Below are 26,918 nucleotides of genomic sequence, written 5' to 3'. Positions count from 1 at the left end.
TTCAAATTTTATTATTGATCCTCAGTAAATCACAGTCTGTCTTCTTCGTCTGATTCATCCGAATCAGTTCGCCGAATTCTTCTTGGACGTATTTCACTATCTTCCGACGATTCTACTTCACTTTCATTTTTTGGATATCCAGTGTCTTCTTCCCAATCGATCAAGTCGTCCGGAACGTCCGACAAGACGTCCGCGCATTCATCGCAAATAATCGTATCGTCTCTTTCGACTCTCATGATGATAGTGCGCAAGTACTGATAAAAACAAAAAACTTGTTGTCATGTGTAACTTATTGTTACCTAAACAAACCACCAACACAAGGAAAAAGGTACTAAAGTGCTGTCACCGGGCACTGCGCGATACTATGCTCACGACACCACTGTGGAGTCGCCGGTCGGCAAAGTGTTAATCGACGCTTGAGGTGTTGTGAAGGGTGATGTCACTCGACACTGGATGGCTGTAAACGTGAGATTTGGAGTGATGAACCAATTTATAGCATGTGGCAATCCGATGGAAAGGTTTGGTTTAGCTCATACCTGGAGTGCTTTACCTGCCATCATATACAGAGCCAACAGTGGAGTACAGAGAAGGTGGCGATGCAGCAGAAAGGCACTACCACTGCAGCATTGGTGACTTGATTGCTTCACATTCAAGCCATGGTTTTGTTATGGCTCATGTGGTAGAAACCAGTGCTCTAGCAAATCACAGACTCGCTAAGTCCGTGTAAATACCCGTCATTTTTCAGCCACCAGTCTCGAGAGGCTACCTGCGATGTTCTACGAGTCTACATGGGTCAGCCAGTGTACAACGTCCGGACTCTGCTGCTGGTTGCGCCGAGTCCGATGTTATGGAGTTGGTGGCCTCGGACAGGCGGGCCAGCAGTGGGCCTACTTCAGCTGCTGACAGCTTCCTACCCTGCAGGTCTACAGTTCGAACCCCGGCTGTGCAGCCGTTCTGCCCCCATCGTCCATTCAGGCAAAGTCCTTGCTGCTAGTAAACCTTTCGGGATGTGAGGTCGTGGTCCAAGAAACTCTTCTGTTCCTGACGTTTCGTCCAGAACTGCGCTGGACATCTTCAGGGACGCTCCTCCTTTGAGTCGGCAAGACTCAGCTGATGAGCGCCTCTGAGGATGTCCAGTGCAGTCCTGGACGAAACGTCAGGAACAGAAGAGTTTCTTGGACCACGACCTCACATCTCGGAAGGTTTACTAGTAGCTATGTCAACTGGTCGTGAAAGCCTTCATTCTATAAGGGGCGTTCAAAAAGAAACGAGCCGGGGGCATAATTACAGAAACCAGTACCTGTTTGTTAGAAGTATTGGCTGTGGCTGTTGAGACACTTGTCCCACTGTGACACAAGGTGATGAATGGCTGTCTCGTAAAATTCTCGGGGCTGCGATGTTAACCAGTTCCATACATACAGCTGGACGTCGTCGTCCGAGTTGAATCGTTTGCCTCTCAGAGCCTTTTCAAGGGGACCAAAAATGGCGTAATCGCAGGGAGAGAGGTCCAGACTGTATTGAGGGTGGCCGAGAACCTTGCATTTGAATTTATGCAGGAGTGCCGCTACTGTGTTGGCCGTATGAGGCTTTGCATTGTCGTGGAGCAGAATGGCTCCATGGGTGAGATTGCCTGGTCGTGTTGATTTGATCGCTTGGCGAAGGGTGGTCAAGCTTTGCGAGTAGCGCTGGACATTCACTGTTGTCCCGTGCTGCAGGAAGTGAATCAGACGGGGGTAATATTGATCAAAGAAGAACGTCAGGAAAACCTTTCCTGCACTCATGTGGATGGCCTTGGCTTTTTTTGGTGGTAGTGACCCTGGATGCTTTCACTGTAGACTTCGTCATTTTGATTCTGGTTTTAAGTGATGACACCATGACTCATCTTTAGCCACCACTAGTGCCAGGAACGCATTCCCTTCCCGAGCATAGCACTGCAGATGAGCAAGACAGTGGGCCACAGGTGTGGTTGAAGACTGTGGGGCAACCATTGGGCACGCACTTAACGCATGTGCAGTCGTTCCTTCATAAAGTTGTGAATACTTCCGACGCTCAATCCGACCACGGCGGTCCTGGGCAATGGGTGCATCCTCCGGCTGTACGGTGTCATTGGTAATGCAGTGTGGTGCTCCAGACCTTGCATCATGGGCTAACGACACTCGTCCTTCCCTGAAGAGCTTGTGCCGCCCCTTGACCCTTGCAAGGGACATGGCTCTGAGCACTATGGGACTCAACTGCTGAGGTCATTATTCCCCTAGAACTTAGACTAGTTAAACCTAACTAACCTAAGGACATCACAAACATCCATGCCCGAGGCAGGATTCGAACTGCGACCGTAGCGGTCTTGCGGTTCCAGACTGCAGCGCCTTTAACCGCACGGCCATTTCGGCCGGCTGCAAGGGACATGCAGTGATCGCCGTACACTTGTGACATTCGTCGATTAATGTCCGTTCCTCCTACTCCTTCCGTTGTCAGATAACGAACGACGCCTCTTTGCTCTCCTGTTGACTCCTCCATGTCACTGTTTGCAATGCGACTGGCAGCGTTGGAAGATTAATGCATGCTGCTGCTAGCTCTGTATAGTAACGCGACGTGCACGCGTGCCCTCTTGTGACGGGCTGTGACCTACCACGCTGTGGTCGGAACCACACCTCGTTTCACGCACCACGATATTACCCTCCTGTCACCGGTTTGTGCAGTCCAGACTCCGGCTCGTTTCTTTTTAAACCCCCCTTATACAAACTCCTTGCTGTCCGCCACTGCTTGTGTGTGCCGCCACTGCTGCAACTGAGAAGCCATCTCATCTACATTTACATCTACATGACTACTCTACAATTCACACATAAGTGCCTGGCAGAGGGTTCTTCGAACCACCTTCACACTATTTTTCTAAAGTTCCACTCTGTAACAGTACGTGGGAAGAACCAACCCTTGAATGTTTCCATACGAGCTCTGAATTCTCTTATTTTGTTTTGGACATTTCTCCCTATTTAGGCTGGCGATAATAAAATATTTACACATTCAAAGGAGGAAGTTTGTGACTGAAATTTCGTGAAAAGATCTCGCCGCAACGTAAAACTTCTTTGTTTTAAAAACTGCCATCTCTTCTCGTTTATCATATCCAAGAAGCTCTTCCCCTATTTCGGGATAATATAAATCGAGTTACCCTTCATCGACATTTCTCGGTGTCTTCGGTCAATGCTATCTGATGCGGAGCCCACACCGCTCTAGCAGAGGACGAACAAGCGTAGTGGAGGCTTCTAAGTGTCAATCGCAGTCTTTAATTTGTCTTCCCCACAACATTATCTAGCTATGTGATCGCTCCAACTTAAGTTGTTCTTAACTATAATTTCTAAGTATTTAGCCGAACTGGCAGCCTTTAAATTCGTGTGATTTATTGAGCGATCGAAATTTAACATACACTATGCGATCAAAAGTATCCGGACAGCTGGCTGAAAATGACTTACAAGTTCGTGGCGCCCTCTATCGGTAATGCTGCAATTCAATTTGGTGCTGGACCACCCTTAGCCTTGATGACAGCTTCCACTCTCGGAGGCATACGTTCAGTCAGATGCTGGAAGGTTTCTTGGGGAATGGCAGCCCATTCTTCACGGAGTGCTGCTCTGAGGAGAGGTATCGACGTCGGTCGGTGAGGCCTGGCACGTAGTCGGCGTTCCAAAACATCCCAAAGGTGTTCTATAGAATTGAGGTCAGGACTCTGTGCAGGCCAGTCCATTACAGGGATCTTATTGTCGTGTAACCACTCCGCCATAGGCCGTGCATTATGAACAAGTCCTCGATCGTGTTGAAAGATACAGTCCCCATCCCCGAATTTTCTTCAATAGTGGAAAGCAAGAAGGTACTTAAAACATCAGTGTAGGCATGTGCTGTGATAGTTCCTCACAAAACAACAAGGAGTGCAAGCCCCCTACATGAAAAACACGATTACACCATAACACCACCGCCTCCGAATTTTACTGTTGGCGCTACACACGCTGGCAGATGACGTTCACCGGACATTCGCCATATCCACATCCTGCCATCGGATCGCCACGTCGTTTACTGTGATTCGTCACTCCACACAACCATTTTCCACTGTTCTATCGACCAACGTTTACGCTCCTTACGCCAAGCGAGGCGTCGTTTTGCATTTACCGGCGTAATGTGTGGCTCAAGAGCAACCGCTCGACCATGAAATCCAAGTTTTCTTACCTCCCACCCTATTGTCATAGTGCTTGCAGTGGATCCTGATGCATTTTTGAATTACTGTGTGATGGTCTGGATAGATGTCTGATTGTTACACATTACAACCCTTTTCAACTGCCGGCAGTCTCTGTCAGGTCGGCCTGTACGCCTTTGTGTTGTACGTGTCCCTTCACGTTTCCACTTCACTACCACATCGGTAACAGTGGATCTAGGGATGTTTAGGAGCGTGGGAATCTCGCGTACAGACGTATAACACAAGCGACACCCAATCACCTGACCACGTTCGAAGACCGTGAATACCTCGGAGCGCCCCATTCTGCTCTCTCAAGATGTCTAATGACTACTGAGGTCACTGGTATGGAGCACCTGGCAATAAGTGGCAGTACAACGCACCTAATATGAAAAGCGTGTGATTTTGGGGTGTCTGGATAGTTTTGATCACATAGTGAATCTCATTTTTGGACTCATTTGCATGACCTCAAACTTTTCCATATTGAGAGACGCTCGCTATTTCTTGCACCATCCTGTTATTGTGTCTATGTCAGTTTGCAATTGGTGTTGTACTTATTTACCAGACGGTAAATGACAGCATCGTCATCAAACAACCTAAATCGTTAGGAACAGAAGACGACCTACTACACTTCCTTCGGAAACGCCCGGATATCACATCTGTTTTAGTCGATGATTCTTCTTCGATTACTGCGGGTAATGACCTTTCTGAGAGGATATGACGCATCCAGTCCCACCAGTAAAGCGATACTCCATAGATATGCAATTTGATTAGACGTCTCGTGAGAGGAATGGTGTCAAAAGCCTTCTGGGAATCTGGAAATATTGAATCATTTTGAGATCCCCTGTCGATGGCACTCGTTATGTCGTGCGAATAAAGAGCTAGCTGTATTTCACAAGAACGATATTTTCTAAATCCGTGCTCACTATGTGTCAATAGATCGTTACATTCAGGGTAATTCATTTTGTTGGAACACTATATATGATCACATGGTGTAATCTTTCACGGCTGATACTGACATCATTTAAAACTTCCGATCTAACAAGCCGATGTATAAAACTTTCTCCTAACGTTTCCTCTCTGACTGTGAGAGATATCTTCAGAGGTAAAGTGGAGAACAATATACGATCCAAAATTCTACTGCAAGTCGACGTTAGTGATATGTCTGTAATTCAGCATGTTACTCTTATTTCCTTTCCTGGGTATTGGTGAGACTGCTAATAGATGTCTGGCTACTTCTGATCTGATACTGTATTGCTCGTCGTTAACAGCAATATATTATTTCCATCCAAAGCTTCTGATATTCCAGAACTTTCTCATCTTTCTGTAAATTTAAGTGATCTGAATCTCTTCCACACACAAAAACAGAACGAAACTATGCGCTTTACTGATTTGAAATGGGAGGAAAAAAATCCATAAAATAATATCCGTCCGCTCATCCTGGCAGTTGCTTAGGTTAGGATGGCGACAGTGGTGTGGAGGAGAGGGAAGCTGTTATGGCAGGGGAAGTGTTGGGTGGGTGTATTATTTAACTGAAGCCATTGTACTCAGTGACTGATTCTTCTCCATCTGTGAGCATGAAAGGACTACTGGATCGTACATCGTAGCTATTCTTGTGCAGCACGCACAGAGAAACTAATAACGGCCTTATAACATTGAAGGGAATAAGCCATCCACAGACCGCAGTCCAGAGCAGTAATAGCTGCTGTAGTAAAAGTGAGGTGGTGGTAGCAGAAATAGGGTCGAGCAGTATTAGTAATAGTAATTCTAGATTTAATAGTAGTGCAAGTAACTGAAGTCGTTATTGGGGTGATAACACCAACGTCAGAATCTGACAAATTTAAATGTTGAAGCATCTAGGAGAAGGGAATATCATTGGCTCTTTTTCTGTAATAGGAAAAGAACACCTATTTAGCACAACAAATAATTCTGTAGGAAAATTGCTTGAAGAAGAGTGTGTTAAGTGATCCCCAAAATGTTAAATGGTACTAGTAGTAGTAAATAGAAATGCAGCAAAATTGTTAAAAACAAATTATGAATTTAGATTAAAATTTACAGTGATAGTGAAAAGGACGACTGTGGGGAGACACGCGTCATAGTTAAAAAGCAAACACGGCGAACGAAACCCCACCCTTCGCCATTTCTGTGCACCTGAGCTCTATCTCCACTAAATGTTCAGCACATCCCTCACAACGCTCGTTCTTATTTTAACGAAGAAACGTAAGTTAGACTACAGAAACGAATAATGTCAAGTGACGTTTTGGTAGCTAATTAAGGTACTATATCCCATTAGCAAAACTGAGTCTAGTGAAAACACTATATTCTGTTTGCGAGAAACATATTTTTATTGTAGTCGTATTAGAGCATTCCGCTGTTATCAAATCTGTTGATGGTTGATCTGGGAGAGGGAACCAAACAGCGACGTCATGTGTCCCATAGTATTAGGGAAAGATGGGGAAGGAGGTCGGCCGTGCCCTTTCAAAGAAACCGTCACGGCATTTGCCTGGAGCGATTTAGGGAAACAACAGAAAGCCTAAATCAGGATGGGCGGACTCGAGTTTGAACCGTCGTCCTCCCGAATGCGACTTCAGTGCTAACCACTGCGCCACCTCACACGGAGAATCTGTTGTGATCATAAGATGGGCGAACCTGTTCTGGTTGCCATAAGCAGAGACTATCCAGTCTTGGCCAAATCTTTCGTGTGTCTTTGATCAATTTATCTTCTGAAAATTCATTTGTGTTTTCCCTTATGGATATTCACTGTTTACAACATCGTGACTACAATCGCGCCGGCCGCTGTGGCCGAATGGTTCTAGGCGCTTCAGTCCGGAACCGCGCTGCTACTACGGTCGCAGGTTCGAATCTTGCCTCGGGCATGGATGTGTGTGATGTCCTTAGGTTAGTTAGATTTAAGTAGTTCTAAGTCTAGGGGACTGATGACCTCAGATGTCAAGTCCTATAGTGCTTAGGGCCATTTGAACCATTTTGACTACAAGCGCAACAAAAACTGAGATATCATTCACGTCTGATCAAAGCAGAGATAGATAATAGCGGGGCTCAAGTTCGGTTGTGACAAAGATGGATCAGAAAATAGTACTAGCGTTTTATAAAGAAGCAGCCAAGGTATTTGTTTCAAGTGATTTAGAAAACCACGAAAGCCCTAGATTAAATAGCGTGGAGGAATGTTGGGTTCTTTTTTCACATGTCTTAACCACAGCGCTACTTCGGCTATACCTGTGCGCCTTGTTGTGTTTGGGACAGAGTGTACGGCGCTATAGCATCACCTCCGACAGTACTGGGACCGCCCACACACGACGGAAACACCCACACTCTCTGTGCCAGCGCTACCGCCTCCAGGAAACCGGCATTACGGTTAATTACAGCACCGAGCAGACACGCTTCTCGCATTCTGAGCACCTACGTTTTCTGCGGAGCAGGGTGCAGGGTAGACTTCGGCTGGCGAGGAGGCGGCGGTGAATAGGTCATTCACTGGCAGAGCTGAGACAGAGAACACGGTTCTCGAGATAATGACGCACTCACCTCCATAGCTTAAGGAATCTTCGAAAGGTCACGAAACAACACGAAACACAAGGACAAAGTGGGCATTAAAATGCGACGTGGCAACAGTGCGGTGAGTTACACAGAAAGAGGGATATGAACTGCACAGGTACGACTGGTGAATGGCGCTTACCATGTTTGGCGTTCCGCAACCGGATGCAGACAGAACGTCTGATATTTTCATGTGGCACTATAGGATGGACAACGGCAGGAAGTGGACCAGATCTTTTGTTATGGATTGTGGGAACTTCTCTCAATGCTAGTAAAGCACCATCTGCAGGGATCTGTGGTGGCTGTGTTAGGGCTGCAATCCATCAGCTTATAGCGTCTCAGGGGTGTTTAAGAATATTCAAATGCGGGGAGTCAGTTCTCTACACTAGATGCATGACGTACTCCTTCTACAGGTGCTCATTCATCAGACCAGCCCGGTATTGTCTGCCATTACATTCCATCACAATTAGCTTAGCTAAAGTGGTACCACAGAGATGACGCACAAAGAGTTTCAGGACACCTCTGTAGATTTTGGGCGCCACAGTAGCTCTAAGATGTCAGTAATACACGTGTTCTTCACATGATGCTGCCACAGATGAGAACACGGGTGGTTCCTTTCCACAATAATGTCAACGAGTTCCTGGGTGAACTGGCGGCGAGAACTACTCTCCAAGCAACATCGCGACTAATCAGTGAACGAGACACTTCTCCACTGTTCCTGGGTACACTCTCGGTGCGCAAGACACCACAGTCACCGAGCCATGCCATGCTTTGTGGGAGGGAGAATCACGTGGCGGGCTGCCCAGCGTGTAGAGCAATATAAAGGCCGACGACGCACAACCTGGCGGGAGATTACCTCGAGAGTGCCATGACGTACACTCCTGGAAATTGAAATAAGAACACCGTGAATTCATTGTCCCAGGAAGGGGAAACTTTATTGACACATTCCCGGGGTCAGATACATCACATGATCACACTGACAGAACCACAGGCACATAGACACAGGCAACAGAACATGCACAATGTCAGCACTAGTACAGTGTATATCCACCTTTCGCAGCAATGCAGGCTGCTATTCTCCCATGGAGACGATCGTAGAGATGCTGGATGTAGTCCTGTGGAAGGGCTTGCCATACCATTTCCACCTGGCGCCTCAGTTGGACCAGCGTTCGTGCTGGACGTGCAGACCGCGTGAGACGACGCTTCATCCAGTCCCAAACATGCTCAATGGGGGACAGATCCGGAGATCTTGCTGGCCAGGGTAGTTGACTTACACCTTCTAGAGCACGTTGGGTGGCACGGGATACATGCGGACGTGCATTGTCCTGTTGGAACAGTAAGTTCCCTTGCCGGTCTAGGAATGGTAGAACGATGGGTTCGATGACGGTTTGGATGTACCGTGCACTATTCAGTGTCCCCTCGACGATCACCAGTGGTGTACGGCCAGTGTAGGAGATCGCTCCCCACACCATGATGCCGGGTGTTGGCCCTGTGTGCCTCGGTCGTATGCAGTCCTGATTGTGGCGCTCACCTGCACGGCGCCAAACACGCATACGACCATCATTGGCACCAAGGCAGAAGCGACTCTCATCGCTGAAGACGACACGTCTCCATTCGTCCCTCCATTCACGACTGTCGCGACACCACTGGAGGCGGGCTGCACGATGTTGGGGCGTGAGCGGAAGACGGCCTAACGGTGTGCGGGACCGCAGCCCAGCTTCATGGAGACGGTTGCGAATGGTCCTCGCCGATACCCCAGGAGCAACAGTGTCCCTAATTTGCTGGGAAGTGGCGGTGCGGTCCCCTACGGCACTGCGTAGGATCCTACGGTCTTGGCGTGCATCCGTGCGTCGCTGCGGTCCGGTCCCAGGTCGACGGGCACGTGCACCTTCCGCCGACCACTGGCGACAACATCGATGTACTGTGGAGACCTCACGCCCCACGTGTTGAGCAATTCGGCGGTACGTCCACCCGGCCTCCCGCATGCCCACTATACGCCCTCGCTCAAAGTCCGTCAACTGCACATACGGTTCACGTCCACGCTGTCGCGGCATGCTACCAGTGTTAAAGACTGCGATGGAGCTCCGTATGCCACGGCAAACTGGCTGACACTGACGGCGGCGGTGCACAAATGCTGCGCAGCTACCGCCATTCGACGGCCAACACCGTGGTTCCTGGTGTGTCCGCTGTGCCGTGCGTGTGATCATTGCTTGTACAGCCCTCTCGCAGTGTCCGGAGCAAGTATGGTGGGTCTGACACACCGGTGTCAATGTGTTCTTTTTTCCATTTCCAGGAGTGTATATAGACAGATAGGTGCTGCGTTCTTTGTAAGTCGTCCGAGGAGCCATCCTGATGTATGACCGGTCAACCACTGCCCACCAATTACTATAATTGCTCGGAGCTGGTTCCATGACGATCGATGGAAACCCAGAGATGCTCGGTCAAGATGAGACTTGGACACCACACAAGCAAAGACGTGGTTTATTTTTTTAACTGGCTACAGCCCATATCAATGGATACAGTTATGTCACGTAACGATACAAACGGGACATCTCTCTGACTTCATTATAAAATATGAAACACAATATATTACATAACCAAATTTTACAAATATAAGCGAACAATTGCACGGGTCTGCTGTTCACGTGTGTTGCATGTTATCAGAACGGATTACTAACAAAAGAATTAAATATTCCCTTATATTAATCATTCCGTTATGCTATAGAATGATTTTTCTTTGCAGACATAAAATCTTATTAAAGTTCTACCAGGCGAGCTTGGAGTAAAGTTTGTTTGCTCTGGGCTGGTGTGCCAATTCGATATGTCAACATAGCGTACCGCCAGTGCAAAAGACCTCAGAATGGGGCAGGCGGAAAGGCAAGCGCTGCTGTGCTCTTTAAGGCACTGTGAGGTAATACTATGTAAGTTAACTGCCCGAGCACCACTACAAAATCAAACATAGACAGAAAAGAGCCATGCTCATCGACCCAAAATAAGGATGGGTCCGATAAACGAAGGCAAATGCACTCATACGGCCGGCCGCTGTGACCGAGCGGTTCTAGGCGCTTCAGTCCGGAACCGCGCAGCTGCTACTGTCGCAGGTTCGAATCCTGCCTCGGGCATGGATGTGTGTGATGTCCTTAGGTTAGTTAGGTTTAAGGAGTACTAAGTTCTAGGGGACTGATGACCTCAGAAGTTAAGTCCCATAGTGCTCAGAGCCATTTGAACCATTTTTTGCGCTCATACACTCAGAGACACCGCATCATGGGCGCAAAAGTGGTTCAAATGGCTCTGAGCACTATGGGACTTAACTTCTGAGGTCATCAGTCCCCTAGAACTTAGTACTCCTTAAACCTAACTAACCTAAGGACATCACACACATCCATGCCCGAGGCAGAACCTGCGACCGCAGCGGTCGCGCGGTTCCAGACTGTAGCGCCTAGAACCGCTCGGCCACTGCGCAGGTTTGGTATATTAAATAGAGAGGCTTCTGGAGTTCAAGAACACGTTCTATCGTGGTACCATTCCGTCCACATCGCTAAAACCAGAGAATGACAGTCTTCTGAGTTTCAGTGAAACCACAACATGCTGGTCGATGATGGACAGCCTGCTACTTGTTTGCTCTCTGCAGTATCGAGAAACAGCGAACGTAATACGCACCACAGCCCTGTTTTGCAGCTGCTGGGTGCACGGTCATCGCGGATGAGGAGACTGGTCGGCAGCCAGCCCTCCTCCGCCATTGTGTCATTGTGAACAATTTGCCAGCTGCTGTCTTCGCAGAGACCAGGCGAGGCGTGTCCGCACAGCCTCCCGGCCAACTCGCGAGCATGTGCTTCAGTCTTTATCGATGTCTGGAGGATGACTAGGACGCCGTCTTCACAATAACCACTATCCTGGATCTCAGTCTGCACACCATAGGCTATCATCAAGACCTAATTTCGAGCCGCACTGGTTCACCACAAAACGTCCGCATGGGCAACGCCACCTCGCCCCGCCACCATCACCAGCACAGCACGCTGTCGTGGCACTGATCTGTGGCAGCGGCGTCACGACTCACTGATGAGGCATCAGTGCTCTTTCGCGGTATATGCGCTCACACCCGACTACCGACTGGGGCTAGGTAGACACTTATACCTTTGTGAAGTCTGCACGATAAATAAACATTGTTACTGATCCCACAGTATCACTGATGTCTCTGGGCGTGCACTGGATTACTCAGCCCCAATCTACAATGGACATCTTGATCACAGCGCAAGCCCATGACAAGGGTCGCAACAGTTCCGTTTCTCCACAGATGGCGACAGCACATGGCAACACTGTAAAGAAAAACCTTATATCTATATCTACTTTTACTAAATGTTTTTTGTATTGCATCATAGCCTGAAGATGAGTTCCGCATCTGGCAACATGTTGCTTTCTTAAATAATTTAAATATTTCAACAACAACAAATTTTCGAATTTTCTAAATATACATCATCGAATAACAGTCAAATAGGCTTCCAGTTGCGGAAATACCAACACTGCGCTATGGTCCTTTGTAACAAGAAAAGCTGCAAACATATACATGTTATTAGAGGAGTTCAGCAGCACATCTGTAACAGAGGTATCTAGTTTATTGTGCTGCCATTTTTCCGGAAACCATATACACTTTAGAGATGTACTACTCTTATCTGTCCTTTAGCATATTACTCAAGATCTTACAGATACACGAAATTAAGGATACTGTTTGGAAAGAGTGATTTTTTTGTGATCTAGTGTCAATCTGAACAACCTTAGTTGCTCAGGAACGTAGGTGTTTTGAAGTAAATCTTTCATAAGCCCTAGGAGAGCAACCTATATTTCAAGGGACTATTAAATACACTCATGATTTTTTTCCTTCGTTGGGCACCACCGTCACAATTTACTTTTCAAATGAAATCATCGTGATTACGTACGACTGGTATATATGTTCACATACGTTTTGTAATATTACGAAGACATTTCAGACATGTCTGATGTTTACTGACTTTTTTTCACCTTGCTATCGAAATGGCTTTGCAGCCGAATTCGTGATAGTGAAATAAATAAATAATAAAAACTTGCAGTCAAATGACGGGCAATACTTCACCTAAACATATACTTATAATCAAATTATTTCCCTACATCACCAATTTTGGTCAGCAAGTTAGAATTTACAGTTTCTGTCCACCAGCTTATGATTTACTCAGTGTGTCATGTAAGCCACAAAAATTTGCGATCAAATTGTCTATTTTATCAATGACTACTGACTGAAGTAGGGTCACATGTCTCCGCAGGAATTTAATGTCATACAAAAGTATGCGAGACCTTTAATGGTGATCTCTCCGTCGGATGGAACCTTAGACTAGGCAGTCTCATACGATAGTATTAGCGAGGAGAAGATAATCAGTGAGTATAATTGTAAAAAGGTGAGGCGCCCTACGAATGAATGACATTGCAACTCACAAATACTCGTGACAGTGGTTTACAATCTTTCCACATCTACCTTTACATATATACTCCGCTAGCCACCAAGTGGTGTGTGGCGGAGGGCACAATTCGCGCCAAAGTCATGCCAGGGAAAAACGACTGTCTGAACGCCTCAGTACGAGCTCTTATTTCCCTTATCTTTGAATGATGATCATTGCGCGATTTGAAAGTTGGTGGTAATAATATATGTTCTACATCCTCGGAGAAGATTGGATTTCGGAATTTATTGAGCAGTTCCTTCTGTTTAGCGCGTCGTCTATCTGCAAGTGTGTCCCACTTCAAACTTTCTATGAGATTTGTAACGCTCTCGAGATAGCTAAATGTACCAGTCACGAATCTTGCCGCTCTTCTTTGGACCTTCTCAATCTCTTGAATCAGACCCAACTGGTAAGGGTCCCATACAGACGAACAATACTCCAAGACTGGACGAACTAACGTATTGTAAGCTATTTCCTTTGTTGAAAGACTGCATTTCTTCAGGATTCTACCAATAAACCGCAATCTAGAGTTCGCCTTACCCGTTACCTGTGTAATATGATCATTCCATTTTAGATCATTTCGAATAGTCACACCCAGACACTTGACTGATCATTTGTTTTGCACTCATACAATAATGGGGATTTTCGTCTTGTTATACGCAGTAGGTTGCACTTACTAATATTGAGAGATAACGGCCAGTCATTACACCACGCATTAATTTTCTGCAAATCCTCATTGATTTGTTCACAACTTTCGTGTGATACTACTTTCCTGTAGAGTACAGCATCATCGGCAAACAGTTTAAGGTCGCTGCCAATAGCATCAACCAGATGATTTAAGTAAATCGTAAAAAGCAGAGGACCTATTACGCTGCCCTGGGGCACACCTGAAGTTACTCTTGTTTCTGTTGAAGTTACCGCGTTCAGGACGATATACTGCTCCCCGTCTGTTAGAAAACTTTCTATCCAACCGCATATGTCATTGGATAGACCGTAAGCGCGCAATTTTTGTAGCAAGCGACAGTGCGGAACTGAGTCGAACGCCTTTCGAAAGTCGAGAAATATGTCATCAACCTGGGAGCCGGTATGTAGAGCCTGATGTATATCATGCACAAAGGGGGCTAGCTGTGTCTCCCATGACCGCTGTTTCCTAAAACCGTGCTGGTTTCTGCAGATGAGCTTCTCAGAGTCTACAAAGGTCATTATGTATGAACACAAAATATGTTCCATGATTCTACAACAAATCGATGTCAGTGAAATTTACCGGTAATTATGTGCATCCGATTTTCTACCCTTTTTATAGATTGCTAAAACCTGGGCCTTCTTCCAGTCCCGTGGAACTTTCCGCCGTTCCAGTGATCTCTGATAAATGACGGATAAGAATGCTGCTATATTTGTAGCATAGTCAACATAAAATCTTACGGGGATACCGTTTGGGCCAGATGCCTTTCTGGCGTCTGAGGATCTTAACTGTTTTACAAACCCAGATACACTAAACACTATGTCAGTCATCCTTTCGTTTGTTCAATAATTGAATGGGGGAATGGTGCTGCAGTCCTCTATCGTAAACGAGTTTTTGAAAGCTAGGTTTAGAATTTCGGCCTTCTGCTTTGATCTTACTTGCAACACGGATGCCGTCCCTGCAGCCGTAAGCTGTCCTGTTAGTACTCACCTCACGCCTGGCAGCAGCAGCAGCAGCACCGTCGCTAATCCGGCGAGCCGCACCGCCGCCGGACACTCAGCGGCAGCCATAGTGACGTCTGGGAGCAGTCGGCCCCGCCCTCTCCTGCAGCACACAGAAGGCCGCATTAGGAGGCACCGATCTGGCAAAGGACCTCCGCGAGGTTCAGCAGGCGGCATTTGAGCTGCCTCAAGCCGAAAGTCCGCGTGGCAGTTAAACTCACGTTTCATCTAGTGATTATATCTCTACTGGTCGAGACACTATGACGTTTTAATTGGCTAGTCGCACGTTACATAGACCACATTTGCTTCATATCACAATCATGTGGGATGTTTCAGTAGTTCTACGAAAAAGATATTGTCGTCTATACACTTAGGTGACAAAAGTAATGGGGTATTATAAAATGACTCTTATCTTAATAATATGAATATTTATATACGTGTTTGAAGAGAGAGAGAGAGACTGATTTTTGATTGAGATTTTTGCTTTAAGTCGTAACTGGTACCTGAATTTTGGTTGCTGCGTCCTTGAATGATCAGCTTCTGCACCAGTTGGTGGCTTATTACAATTTGGAGGAAGTTATTGTTCTTTAAGGTTTAAAATACGACTCTGTTAGTTACTTGGCCGTATTGCGGATAGCTTTGAGCGCAAGTTTTCGTAGTTTTTCATACCTAAGGGACCACAGTTGTAAGTAAATAAGATCAAACAGCAATCTGCTTTTCTTGAGAAAAGGAGATTGCTTGGCACACAAACTTCTTTCAAACTACACGTCTTGCTACATCAAAATTGGTCACTGGAGTTCAGCACCATACTATAATTAAGAAATTATGAGAGGTTGTTACTTATTGAACGAAAACTATAGAGAATGCATTTCTTTTCCTGTATTTTAGTGAACTTTGTACACGTACAATTCTGTCGATTGATAGACGGCGAAGACAATGAAGTTCACCTCCTTTTCCAAAAACAAGATATTTCTATTCTTCACTTCCAGAAAATTTGTATAGATAAATGTTTGGCAACTTTTACACATACTTTACTCGGTTTTATCACTAAAATCAATTTTTATTAAATGTAACGATACGTTCTGAGCGACGGCCTAGCAACACGTCGTCATTCCACAAGATACAGATTAACAGTCCTCTTTCTTTTTTTATAGATCAATTGTCTCAATACACAAAGATTCACAACTACTATCACTGCGGGTATTGCACGCTAAAGAGTTTGTTGCTGTCCATCTGCTCTTCACTTCATTTCAAGTACTTTTTCAATCAAATTTACATTTACGGTCTTTACGTTCATTACTGAGCTTCTCAGAATAAAATCAGACACAAATTGGTTTAAAAAAGGGGCAGCGAGGCTCACATAACATTACAGTATCTCTTAATATCGTGTCGTAAAAAGGTCCGGTGTAGTGAAGCAATCCGACATGCCATGGATTCAATAAAACGTTGCAGTCCCCCGCAAAAATACTGAGCAATGCTGCCTCTAAAGTAATTGCGTAAGTGTTGCCGATGCAGGATCGTGTGAACGAACTGCCCTCTCGATTATGTTCCATAAATGTTCCAGTGGAGGTACGTCGGATGATCTTGTTGGCCAAATCATTCGCTCGAATGATCCAGAACGATCTCCAAATCAGTTGTGAGCACTTGTTGCCGGTGATATGTTGTACTTTCATCCATAAAAATTCCACCGGGAACATAAAATCCACGAATGGCTGCAAACGTTCTCCAAGTAGCCGATGGACCAGTCCATTCCATGTACTCACAGCTCACACGACTGTGGAGCCATCAGCAGCTCGTACAGTGACTTGTCGACACCTTGACGAGCACCTTCGTGATGTTTGCGCCACACTCGAAACCTGCCATCAATTCTTACCAACTGAAATCGGGACTCGTCCTACCAGACCACTGTTTCCCAGTCGTCTAGCGTGCAAGCGGTATTGTTGGTCTTCACTTAACGACCGAGAGCAGCGGTGTTTGCTAGAGTTTTCAGTACTAGCAGAAAAGCAACACTGTGTGAAATAATCTCATAAATCAATGTGAGATGTTTGACGAACACATCCGTTAGGATAGTGCGGCGAAATTAGGCGGTAATAGGCTGTGGTAACAGACGAGCGACGCGATTGCGTTTGCTAACAGCACGTCATCGCCTGCAGCGCCTCGCCTGGTCTTGTGACCGCATCTGTTGGAGCGACGAGCGAAGCATACAACCACTACCACCGTCATACCTTAGCAAAAGATCTTGCTGAAAACCCAAGGAAATTCTGGTCTTACGTAAAATCGGTAAGCGGGTCGAAGGCTTCCATCCAGTCACTCACTCGTCAGTCTGGCCTGGCAACGGAAGACAGCAAAACGAAAGCTGAAATTTTAAATTTAGCATTTGAGAAATCTTTCACGCAGGAGGATCGTACAAACATACCGCCGTTTAGTCTCGTATGGAGGACATAGTGATAGACATCCCTGGGGTTGTGAAGCAGCTGAATGGGTTGAAAATAAATAAATCGCCAGGTCCTGATCGGATTCCAATTCCGTTTTACAGAGAGTACTCTACTGCATTGGTTCCTTACTTAGCTTGCATTTATCGCGAATCTCTTGCCCAACGTAAAGTCCCGAGCGACTGGAAAAAAGCGCAGGTGACGCCTGTATATAAGAAGGGTAGAAGAACGGATCCTCAAAATTACAGACCAATATCCTTAACATCGGTTTGTTGCAGGATTCTCGAACATATTCTCAGTTCGAATATAATGAATTTCCTTGAGACAGAGAAGTTGCCGTCCATGCATCAGCACTGCTTTAGAAAGCATCGCTCCTGCGAAACGCAACTCGCCCTTCTTCACATGATATCTTGCGAACCATGGATGAAGGGTATCAGACGGATGCCATATTCCTTGACTTCCGGAGAGCGTTTGACTCGGTGCCCCACTGCAGACTCATAACTAAGGTACTAGCATATGGGATTGGTTCCCAGATATGTGAGTGGCTCGAAGACTTCTTAAGTAATAGAACCCTGTACGTTGTCCCCGATGGTGAACGTTTATCGGAGGTGAGGGTATCATCTGGAGTGCCCCAGGGAAGTGTGGTAGGTCCGCTGTTGTTTTCTATCTACATAAATAATCTTTTGGATAGGGTGGATAGCAATGTTCGGCTGTTTGCTGATGATGCTGTGGTGCACGGGAAGGTGTCGTCTTTGAGTGACTGTAGGAGGATACAAGATGACTTGGACAGGATTTGTGACTGGTGTAATGAATGGCAGCTAACTCTAAATATAGATAAATGTAAATTAATGCAGATGAATAGGAAAATTAATCCCGTAATGTTTGAATACTCCATTAGTAGTGTAGCGCTTGACAGTCACGTCGATTAAATATTTGGGCGTAACATTGCAGAGCGATATGAAGTGGGACAAGCATGTAATGGCAGTTGTGGGGAAGGCGGAAGTCGTCTTCCGTTCATTGGTAGAATTTTGCGAAGATGTGGTTCACCAGTAAAGGAGACCGTTTATAAAACACTTATACGATCTATTCTTGAGTACTGCTCAAGCGTTTGGGATCCCTATCAGGTCGGATTGAGGGAGGACATGGAAGCAATTCAGAGGCGGGCTTCTAGATTTGTAACTGGTAGATTTGGTCATCACGCGAGTGTTACGGAAATGCTTGAGGAAATCGGGTGGGAGTCTCTGGAGGAAAGGAGGCGTTCTTTTCGTGAATCGCTACTGACGAAATTTAGAGAACCAGCATTTGAGGCTGACTGCAGTACAATTTTATTGCCGTCAACTCATATTTCGCGGAAAGACCACAAAGATAAAATAAGAGAGATTAGGGCTCGTACAGAGGCATATAGGCAGTCATTTTTCCCTCGTTCTGTTTGGGAGTGGAACAGGGAGAGAAGATGCTAGTTGTGGCACGAGGTACCCTCCGCCACCCACCATATGGTGGATTGCGAAGTATGTATGTAGATGTAGATGTGGATGTTGGACCCCAGACGACTGGGAAGCCGTGGTTTGGTCAGATGAATGCCGATTTCAGATGGTAAGAGCTGATGGTAGTGTTCGAGAGATGTGCAGATCCTGGACCCGAGTTGTCAACAAGGTACTGTGCAAGCTGGTGGTGCCTTCATAATGGCGTCGGCTATATTTACATATAGTGGACTGGGTCCTCTAGTCATCTGAACCAATCATTAACTGGAGACTATTTCGACTACTTAGAGACTTTTTGCAGGCATTTTACCTGGACTTCATGTTCCCAAACAAAGGTGGAATGTTCATGGATAACATTGCGCCATCTCACCTGGCCACAATTCTTCGTGTTAGGTTGAAGAACATTCTGGACAGTTCGAGAAATGATTTGGCCACCCAGATTGCCCAACATAAATCCCATCGAACATTGATGGGGTATAACAGAGACGTCCCCATCCCACGTCGAGTTGCTGCACTACGCCTGGCAAAAGGAGACCCGACACCATGATAGGTGGTACCCCATGACCTTTGTCTCCTCAGTCTAAGTGTAAGAGTACGACATGTCTCCCCCTGGTTATCATACACCACATGCTCGCCAACAAGTCGTTTTCTGTTGCGCTTGTGCCATACAGGCTGTAATTTAATTGTTAACCGTGATTATCAAAGCAGCAGGCAAAGGAGCTGACACGAAGATCAGTCAAAGGCGATGAACCAGTTCTTTGATTAATTTCAGTGGTTTGTTTTGCATCTCCTGTCCTAATAACGAATAAGTTCACAAAAAAAGGAACATTCACTAACTTCCACGAACAATAATCATCTTTCACTTAACGCTTCCCTGCTAGAATATCATCTTCAGTCCCTGCAACCAGCCAGCTGAACGTTACTTCTCTATTTTGCTTTAACTGAAATTACAGTTTTTTCAACACTGTAACTGTGTGTCCAGTACGCTGGACATTTTATGTGTCTTCGGAAATTTTTCGCTTTGTTTCTGCTGTTGACAACACTGAGACGTTCCACTCACCGCGTTATAGAGGCCGTTTATGGCAATCTCTCTCCAACGTCTTTCAGAAAGAAACCTAAGTATGAATGTCATACTCAGTTTTCTGTTATGTTGTAAATAGATCAACAAACTGTGTTACAGTCTATGTAGTAACCTAACACCGTTACTCCTTCATTATTTACAAGAGTAAACAATGAAGTCCAGCCGGCTGGACAGATGGTCACAGCTTTGTTTATTTTTGATCACTGCCTAATTTCTCTGACACAGGATCTTCTGCAAAACATGTCTGTGCTTCTTATTACTTGTTAGATGTATGAAATTAGCTGTTGATTGGGAATCACAATAATTCTTCCATAAATACTAATTTGTAATTAGCTTTAGAAGTTCACAATTTTTTTCTCACAACTAACGCAGGCATGAATGGACCTCCCACAGAAGCTGAAATCGAAAGAAAAAATGGTTCAAATGGCTCTGAGCACTATTGGACTTAACATCTATGGTCATCAGTCCCCTAGAACTTAGAACTACTTAAACCTAACTAACCTAAGGACGTCACACAACACCCAGTCATCACGAGGCAGAGAAAATGAAATCGAAAAAGAACTGCTAAATGTAATAGAAGAGGGCAGTGATTTTCAGATGAGAAAGACCTTGACATTACTACAGATACAGACTTGTGTGTTCCTGAAGCAGGAAATGACACTACATTTAACCGGTAAACTTCTCATCATTATTTTCATTTGCTGCAATAGACACTACCTGAGGTATACGTGCAAAAAGTACTGAAGGTTAGAAAAGATACTGAATTTATAATGTTTCGTAAATAAATGAGGTACTTTCTTCTGCCAGGATGAAACCGAAGATCGGAATCTATGTCAAAATACATCAGCTACGAGAAAAGAGGCTCCTCGTAAATAAGAGGTCATACCTAGACAAGTGTTTTGGAAAAATGGATCCGTTATTGATCGAACAGCCAATTTTGCCAACAAGGACTGGTCAGTGCGAGGCAGGGGACTGTGGACATCACTAGGATATTTTGATCAATATTTTGGGAGTGATATGTGGCATCTCACTGCTGAGTTGGAAAACATAAAGGCTCTTAAGGACATCCAGGATCCTCTAAATGCAACAACTAATGAAATTAAGAAGCTTGTGGGTGCACGCATAATAACAGGTTGTATGAAACTACCAAGACTAAGAACGTACTTTAGCAGAAGATTAAGGTTCCCTGCTGTAATTCCGGAGAATCGTATGTTCAAATTGAGGAACTAATTGTGCTTTGTAAATAATGTGTTTCGGATGAAATCAAGGAAAATAATAAGTTATGGAAAGTGAAACCAGTCTTTGATAGTGTTAGGAGAAAATGTTTGTCATTGCCAGCTTCCACATATTTTTCAGTAGATGAGCAAATGATTCCTTTCCATGGCAAAACATGCCTTAGACAGTAGGTAAAGAATAAGTTTGGCCATCTGGGAACCAGAGCCAGAGCTCAGTTTGGGGGATTCTGTGGTGAAGAAGCTGGTAGACCACAAAGTTGCCAGTGAGCATGTTGTGTGTTTTTCACATCCATTCCACTACTACAGTACTTGCTGGAAAGACAAATATAATGAAGTAGTGACCATTTTAGCTAGCCATATTCCATCTCGTCTCAGATCAAAAGTGACTGAACACGAGGAACTGATGAAGAGAGGTACAGATTCCTTTGATGAGTTCGTCAGAGAAGATGGGAACATTTTTGTTTTGATGTGTATTGATAATCTTCCCGTTACAGTAGCATCTAGTTTCTGTGGTGCTGCTCCCACTAGTGTAGTAAAAAGATGGGACAGAAAAGCAAAAGAATTCATTGGAGTACCTCAGCCCAAATGTATCTATGATTACAACAAATCAATGGGAGGTGTGGATCTATGTGACACAATGATTTCTTACTATCGAATATTCTCTTGCACAAAGAAGTGGACCATAAGAGACTTCCTTCATTTAATTGACATGGCGATTTTGTGAAGTCGTGGACTGATTACAGAAAGGATCAGCAGGCACAATGTGCTAACAAGAAATCAGTCATGGATCTATTAGACTTTAAGATTTATATTGATGAATCCCTGAGTCTGAAATCGGGCGCGACAGGACAACCGAAGCACGATTGGACATTTACTTTTCAGGCTCTGAATCTGAACCTCATGAAGCAGCTCCTAGAAAGAGCACAAAGGTGTTTAAAGTTCCAAACAGAGATGTTAGGAAAAGTGAGAGTAGGCATTTGCCTCTCTGCCCAATTACAGACAAAAATAAATCGATGAAACGTCGAAACAATGACTACAAAGCTAAAACCAAGTTCATGTACTCTGAATGCCAAGTATATCCGTGTATCGCAAATGAGAGAAAATGTTTCTTTGACTTTCACAACAGAAAACTGATTGTGATGTGGTACAACCGTTTCAGGATTATTGATGACTGTAACTGCTTTTCTTGTGTTGTACTTTCGAAATACTTTGTAAATAATGTATCTACATGTTAAATAAAAAATTAAAAAAAACACAATTTTGTCTTATCAATGTTATGTCCACATATCATGAATAGTCACATTGAGATCCAGTGTCCAACCAGCTGAACATAGGTAAATCTCAATCTGGATTAGCAGTAACAAAAACTACCATTACAATGCTTATTTATGACGTCCATCTGCCACGCCCTTATCAAAAAATATTTGACATAACAGAAAAATTTTGCTTGGCTCTGAAGAGGATATACATTTTAATTATGCAACAGATTTCCATGCCATCCCAACCGGATGTCTGTTTCGCGGGGATATTCTGTGAAGCAAGAGGGGTTCAAATGGTTCAAATGGCTCTGAGCACTATGGAACTCAACTGCTGAGGTCATTAGTCCCGTAGAACTTAGAACTAGTTAAACCTAACTAACCTAAGGACATCACAGACATCCATGCCCGAGGCAGGATTCGAACCTGCGACCTTTAACCGCACGGCCACTTCGGTCGGCTAAGCAAGAGGGGTTTTAGGATAACTAGTAAGTAGAGACCGGGTTATATGCATCATAAAATCCTTAAAATATGCACGCAGATATGCATGAAAAATGCGTGAAAAGCGTCGAAACATGCAAAATCAAATTATAAAAAGGCATGGTAGTAGCTGCGTGCATTATATCTCAAAGTCGAATCCGCGCATATCAGTTACGAGGTAGAGCGCGGGTCACGTGAATAATCGTTACATTTAGAACGCTGGTATCATTTTCTGAATACGTTCTGGTAGGTCAGGGAATGGCAGCCCATTCTTCGCGGAGTGCAGCACAGAGGAGAGATATCTATGTCGGTCGGTGAGGCCTGGCATGAAGTTGGCGTTCCAAAATATCCCAAAGGTGTTCCATAGGATTCAGGTCAGGACTCAGTGGAGATCAGTCCATTCCAGGGATGTTATTGTCATGTAACCAATCCGCCAACAGGCCTTGCATTATGAACAGGTGCTCGATCGTGTTGAAAGATGCAATCGCCATCCCCGAATTGCTCTTCAGCAGCGGGAAGCAATAAGGTGCTTAAAACATCGATGTAGGCTGTGATCGTGCCACGCAAAACAACAAGGGGTGCAAGCCCCCTCCATGAAAAACACGACCACACCGTAACACCACCGCCTCCGAATTTCACTGTTGGCATTTCAGACGCTGGCAGATGACGTTCACCGGACATTCGTCATACCCACACCCTGCCTTCGCATCGCCACATTTTATACCGTGATTCGTCACTGCACACAACGTTTTCCCACTGTTCAGTCGTCCAATGTTTACGCTCCTTACACCAAGCGTGGCGTCGTTTGGCATTTACCTGCGTGATGTGTAGCTTATGAGCAGCCGCGCGACCAAGAAATCCAAACTTTCGCACCTCCCACCTAACTGTCCTAGTACTTTCAGTGGATCCTGATGCAGTTTGGAGTAGATGTCTGCCTATTATACATTACGACCCTCTTCAACTGTTGGTGGTCTCTGTCAGTCAACAGACGAGATCGGTCTGTACGCTTTTGTGCCGTACGTGTCCCTTCACGTTTCCACTTCACTATCACATCGGAAACATTGCACCTAGGGATGTTTAAGAGTGTGGAAATCTCGCTTACAGACGTATGACACAAGAGATACCCAATCACCTGAGAACGTTCGAAGTCCGTGAGATCTACGGAAAGCCCCATTCTGCTCTCTCGCGATGTCTTATGACTACTGAGGTCACTGATTGAAGTACATGGCAGTAGGTGGAAGCACAATGCACATAATATGGAGAAGGTATGTTTTTGGGGATGCCCGGATACTTTTGATCACATTGTTTATACTACACACATCAAAAAATGTTTTACATCACCCCTGTTCCCAGAACTCCTGAAGATAGACGTTGACTGTGGATGTTGTAACAAAGACCCAGTCCCCTTTGACTGTTCAGAGATGTCACTAAAACCGCCCAAAGATGTAAGAAACCATCTATGATCAGGGCGTATTAGACGGAGGGGTCCGGCAGCCGATCAGTTCCAGTCATTCCACCAGGATGGAGGTGCACTGCACGTGTTGTCTGTAGTTTAACCATGCCTAGACGGTCAATACCTTGTTTAGATCTCGTCCACATTGTTGCTTTGTGCTAGGGAGGGCTCTCAACAAGGGAAGTGTCCAGGCGTCTCGGAGTGAACCAAAGTGATGTTGTTCAGACATGGAGTAGATACAGAGAGACAGGAACTGTCGATGACATGCCTCGCTCAGGCCGCCCAAGTGCTACTACTGCAGTGGATGACCGCTACCTACAGATTATGACTGGGAGGAACCCTGACAGCAATAATAATGTTTTTAGTGCAGCCACAGGGCGTCGTGTTACTACTCAAACTGTGCGCAATAGGCTGCATGATGCGCAACTTCTCTCCCGATGTCATGGCGAGGTACATCTTTGAAACCACGACACCATGCATCACGGTACAGTAGGGTCCAACATCGTGCCGAATGGACCGCTTAGAATTGACATCACATTCTCTTCACCGATGAGTGTCGCATATTCCTTCAACCAGACAATCGTCGGATACGTGTTTGAGTCAACCCGTCAAGCTGAACGCCTTGGGCATACTGTCCAGCGAGTGAAGCAAGGTGGAGGTTCCCTGCTGTTTTGGAGTGGCATTATGTGGGGCCGACGTACGCGACTGGTGGTCATGGAAGGCGCCGTAACGGCTGTACGATATGTGAATGCCATCCTCCGACCGATAGCGCAACCATATCGGCAGCATACTGGCGAGGTATTCGTCTTCTTGGACGACAATTCGCGCTCCCATCGTGCACATCTCGTGAATGACTTCCTTCAGGATAATGACATCGCTCGACTAGAGTGGCCAGCATTTTGTCCAGACATGAACCCTATTGAACCTACCAGGGATAGATTGAAAAAGGCTGTTTATGGACGACGTGACCCACCAACCCTTCTGAAGGATCTACGCCGAATCGCCGTTGAGGAATGGGACAATCTGGACCAACAGTGCCTTGATGAACTTGTGGATAGTATGCAACGACGAATACAGCCATGCATCAATGCAAGAGGACGTGCTACTGGGTATTAGAGGTACTGGTGTGTATAGGAATCTGGACCACCATCTCTGAAGGTCACGCTGTATGGTGGTACAACATGCAATGTGTGGTTTTCATGAGCAATAAAAAGGGCAGAAATGGTGTTTATGTTGATCTCTATTTCAATTTTTTGTACAGGTTCCAGAACACGCGGAACCGAGGTGATTCAAAACTTTTTTTGATGTGTTTGTATGGTATTACCCTGTCACTATAAAGCTTCTAGGCCTTTTGACTACAAACTGTAGTAGCCCCGTGCTATTCATAATAATAGCAATAACTGACAATGAATAGCTTCTTTTATAAAGTTTCTAGTAACAGAATGCACATCTTCGTACCTCCTAAACTGGTGCTTGAGAACTATTTAAAAATGCTGAAATATTGCCTCAACAGGCAATGTGCTGCCTCAGAAATATGTTATTTGAGGCTGTGCCTAATTAGTCATATTCAGACTGTCTATTTGTCTGCTTATCTAACAATAATTTTCCTACTGGTATAACCCTGCTCAGTGTAGTTTTACAACATCGAATTTTTAGACCTACATTCTCACACGTCAGCTGTTGAAACCTACCACTGGGGCACGTACTTCGCTATTTTCGGCAAGTATGTGTCTATGTGGAAATTAACTCATGCTTTGCAGATTTTTTTTTTTGCAATATTGTAACATCAGAAGCGTTTTTCATGTATTAGCTTCAGCAAGTGATGTAAACATCGTACTTTATCATTGCCTCAGAAAGATTTTATTTTCGTGTGTGTTGTGAGTAGTTCCATTTTGTCTTTACGTTTGCTTGCTTAGCTAGCATTTATTTTCTGCAGTTATAGGCCTACTCAGGCTAGTTTTATGACATCGATTTTTAGACCTAATTTCCAGAATGTCATATAATGAAATCTACCATTCTGTCCTATAGAATTTTGGACACTAATTTCGCGAGTATGTGCATATCTGGAAATTAATTCCTGCTCCTTTTTACACTGCAGACCTTTTTTTCAATACTGTGACATAAAACAACGTTTACCATGTATTAACCTCGACTAGCGATGTAAACATTGCCCTTTATCGTAAACTGCTGTATTTTGTGACCATTTTAGAATATTTGAAATATCTTAGTTGCAGAAATTAATTAATTTTTCGATTTGTAGCTTTTTAAAGTGCTATTGGAGCATCTGTTGGTGTGATACAAATATCGAACTACGGTCGCGATTTTACAGTGCAGCCATGTGATGGTGACAAAGAACTGGGATTCGCTATTATTTCGCGTTTTCTGGGTTTGTGGGATGGTATTTAAGGTAAAAATCATTTCAACAAATGTTAATGGTTAATCCATTATTTATATTTTCCTAGAAAATGTTCCCCCATGAAGCATGGACCTTGCCATTGGTGTGGAGGCTTGTGTGCCTCAGCGATACAGGTAGCCATACCATAGGTGCACCTACAATAGAGGGGTCTCTGTTGAGAGGCCAGACAAACGT

General features: G+C 45.0%; 1 protein-coding gene across 1 annotated transcript in view; it reads right to left on the bottom strand.

The window, feature by feature from the left end:
- LOC124775162 overlaps positions 1 to 26,918 on the bottom strand; it is a 190,968-nt gene that overhangs the window by 130,844 nt on the left and 33,206 nt on the right. Inside the window, exon 2 of the mRNA XM_047250004.1 lies at positions 14,900 to 15,013. Within this exon, the coding sequence (XP_047105960.1) occupies positions 14,900 to 14,979 (80 nt within the window). The 5' untranslated portion in view covers positions 14,980 to 15,013. The remainder of the gene's footprint in view (positions 1 to 14,899; positions 15,014 to 26,918) is intronic.

Source organism: Schistocerca piceifrons, chromosome 1, assembly GCF_021461385.2.
Source record: "Schistocerca piceifrons isolate TAMUIC-IGC-003096 chromosome 1, iqSchPice1.1, whole genome shotgun sequence".
In the NCBI taxonomy this organism is placed as follows: domain Eukaryota; kingdom Metazoa; phylum Arthropoda; class Insecta; order Orthoptera; family Acrididae; genus Schistocerca; species Schistocerca piceifrons.
The sequence above is the reverse complement of the archived record's forward strand: the minus strand, read 5'-3'. Positions and strand labels throughout refer to the sequence as shown.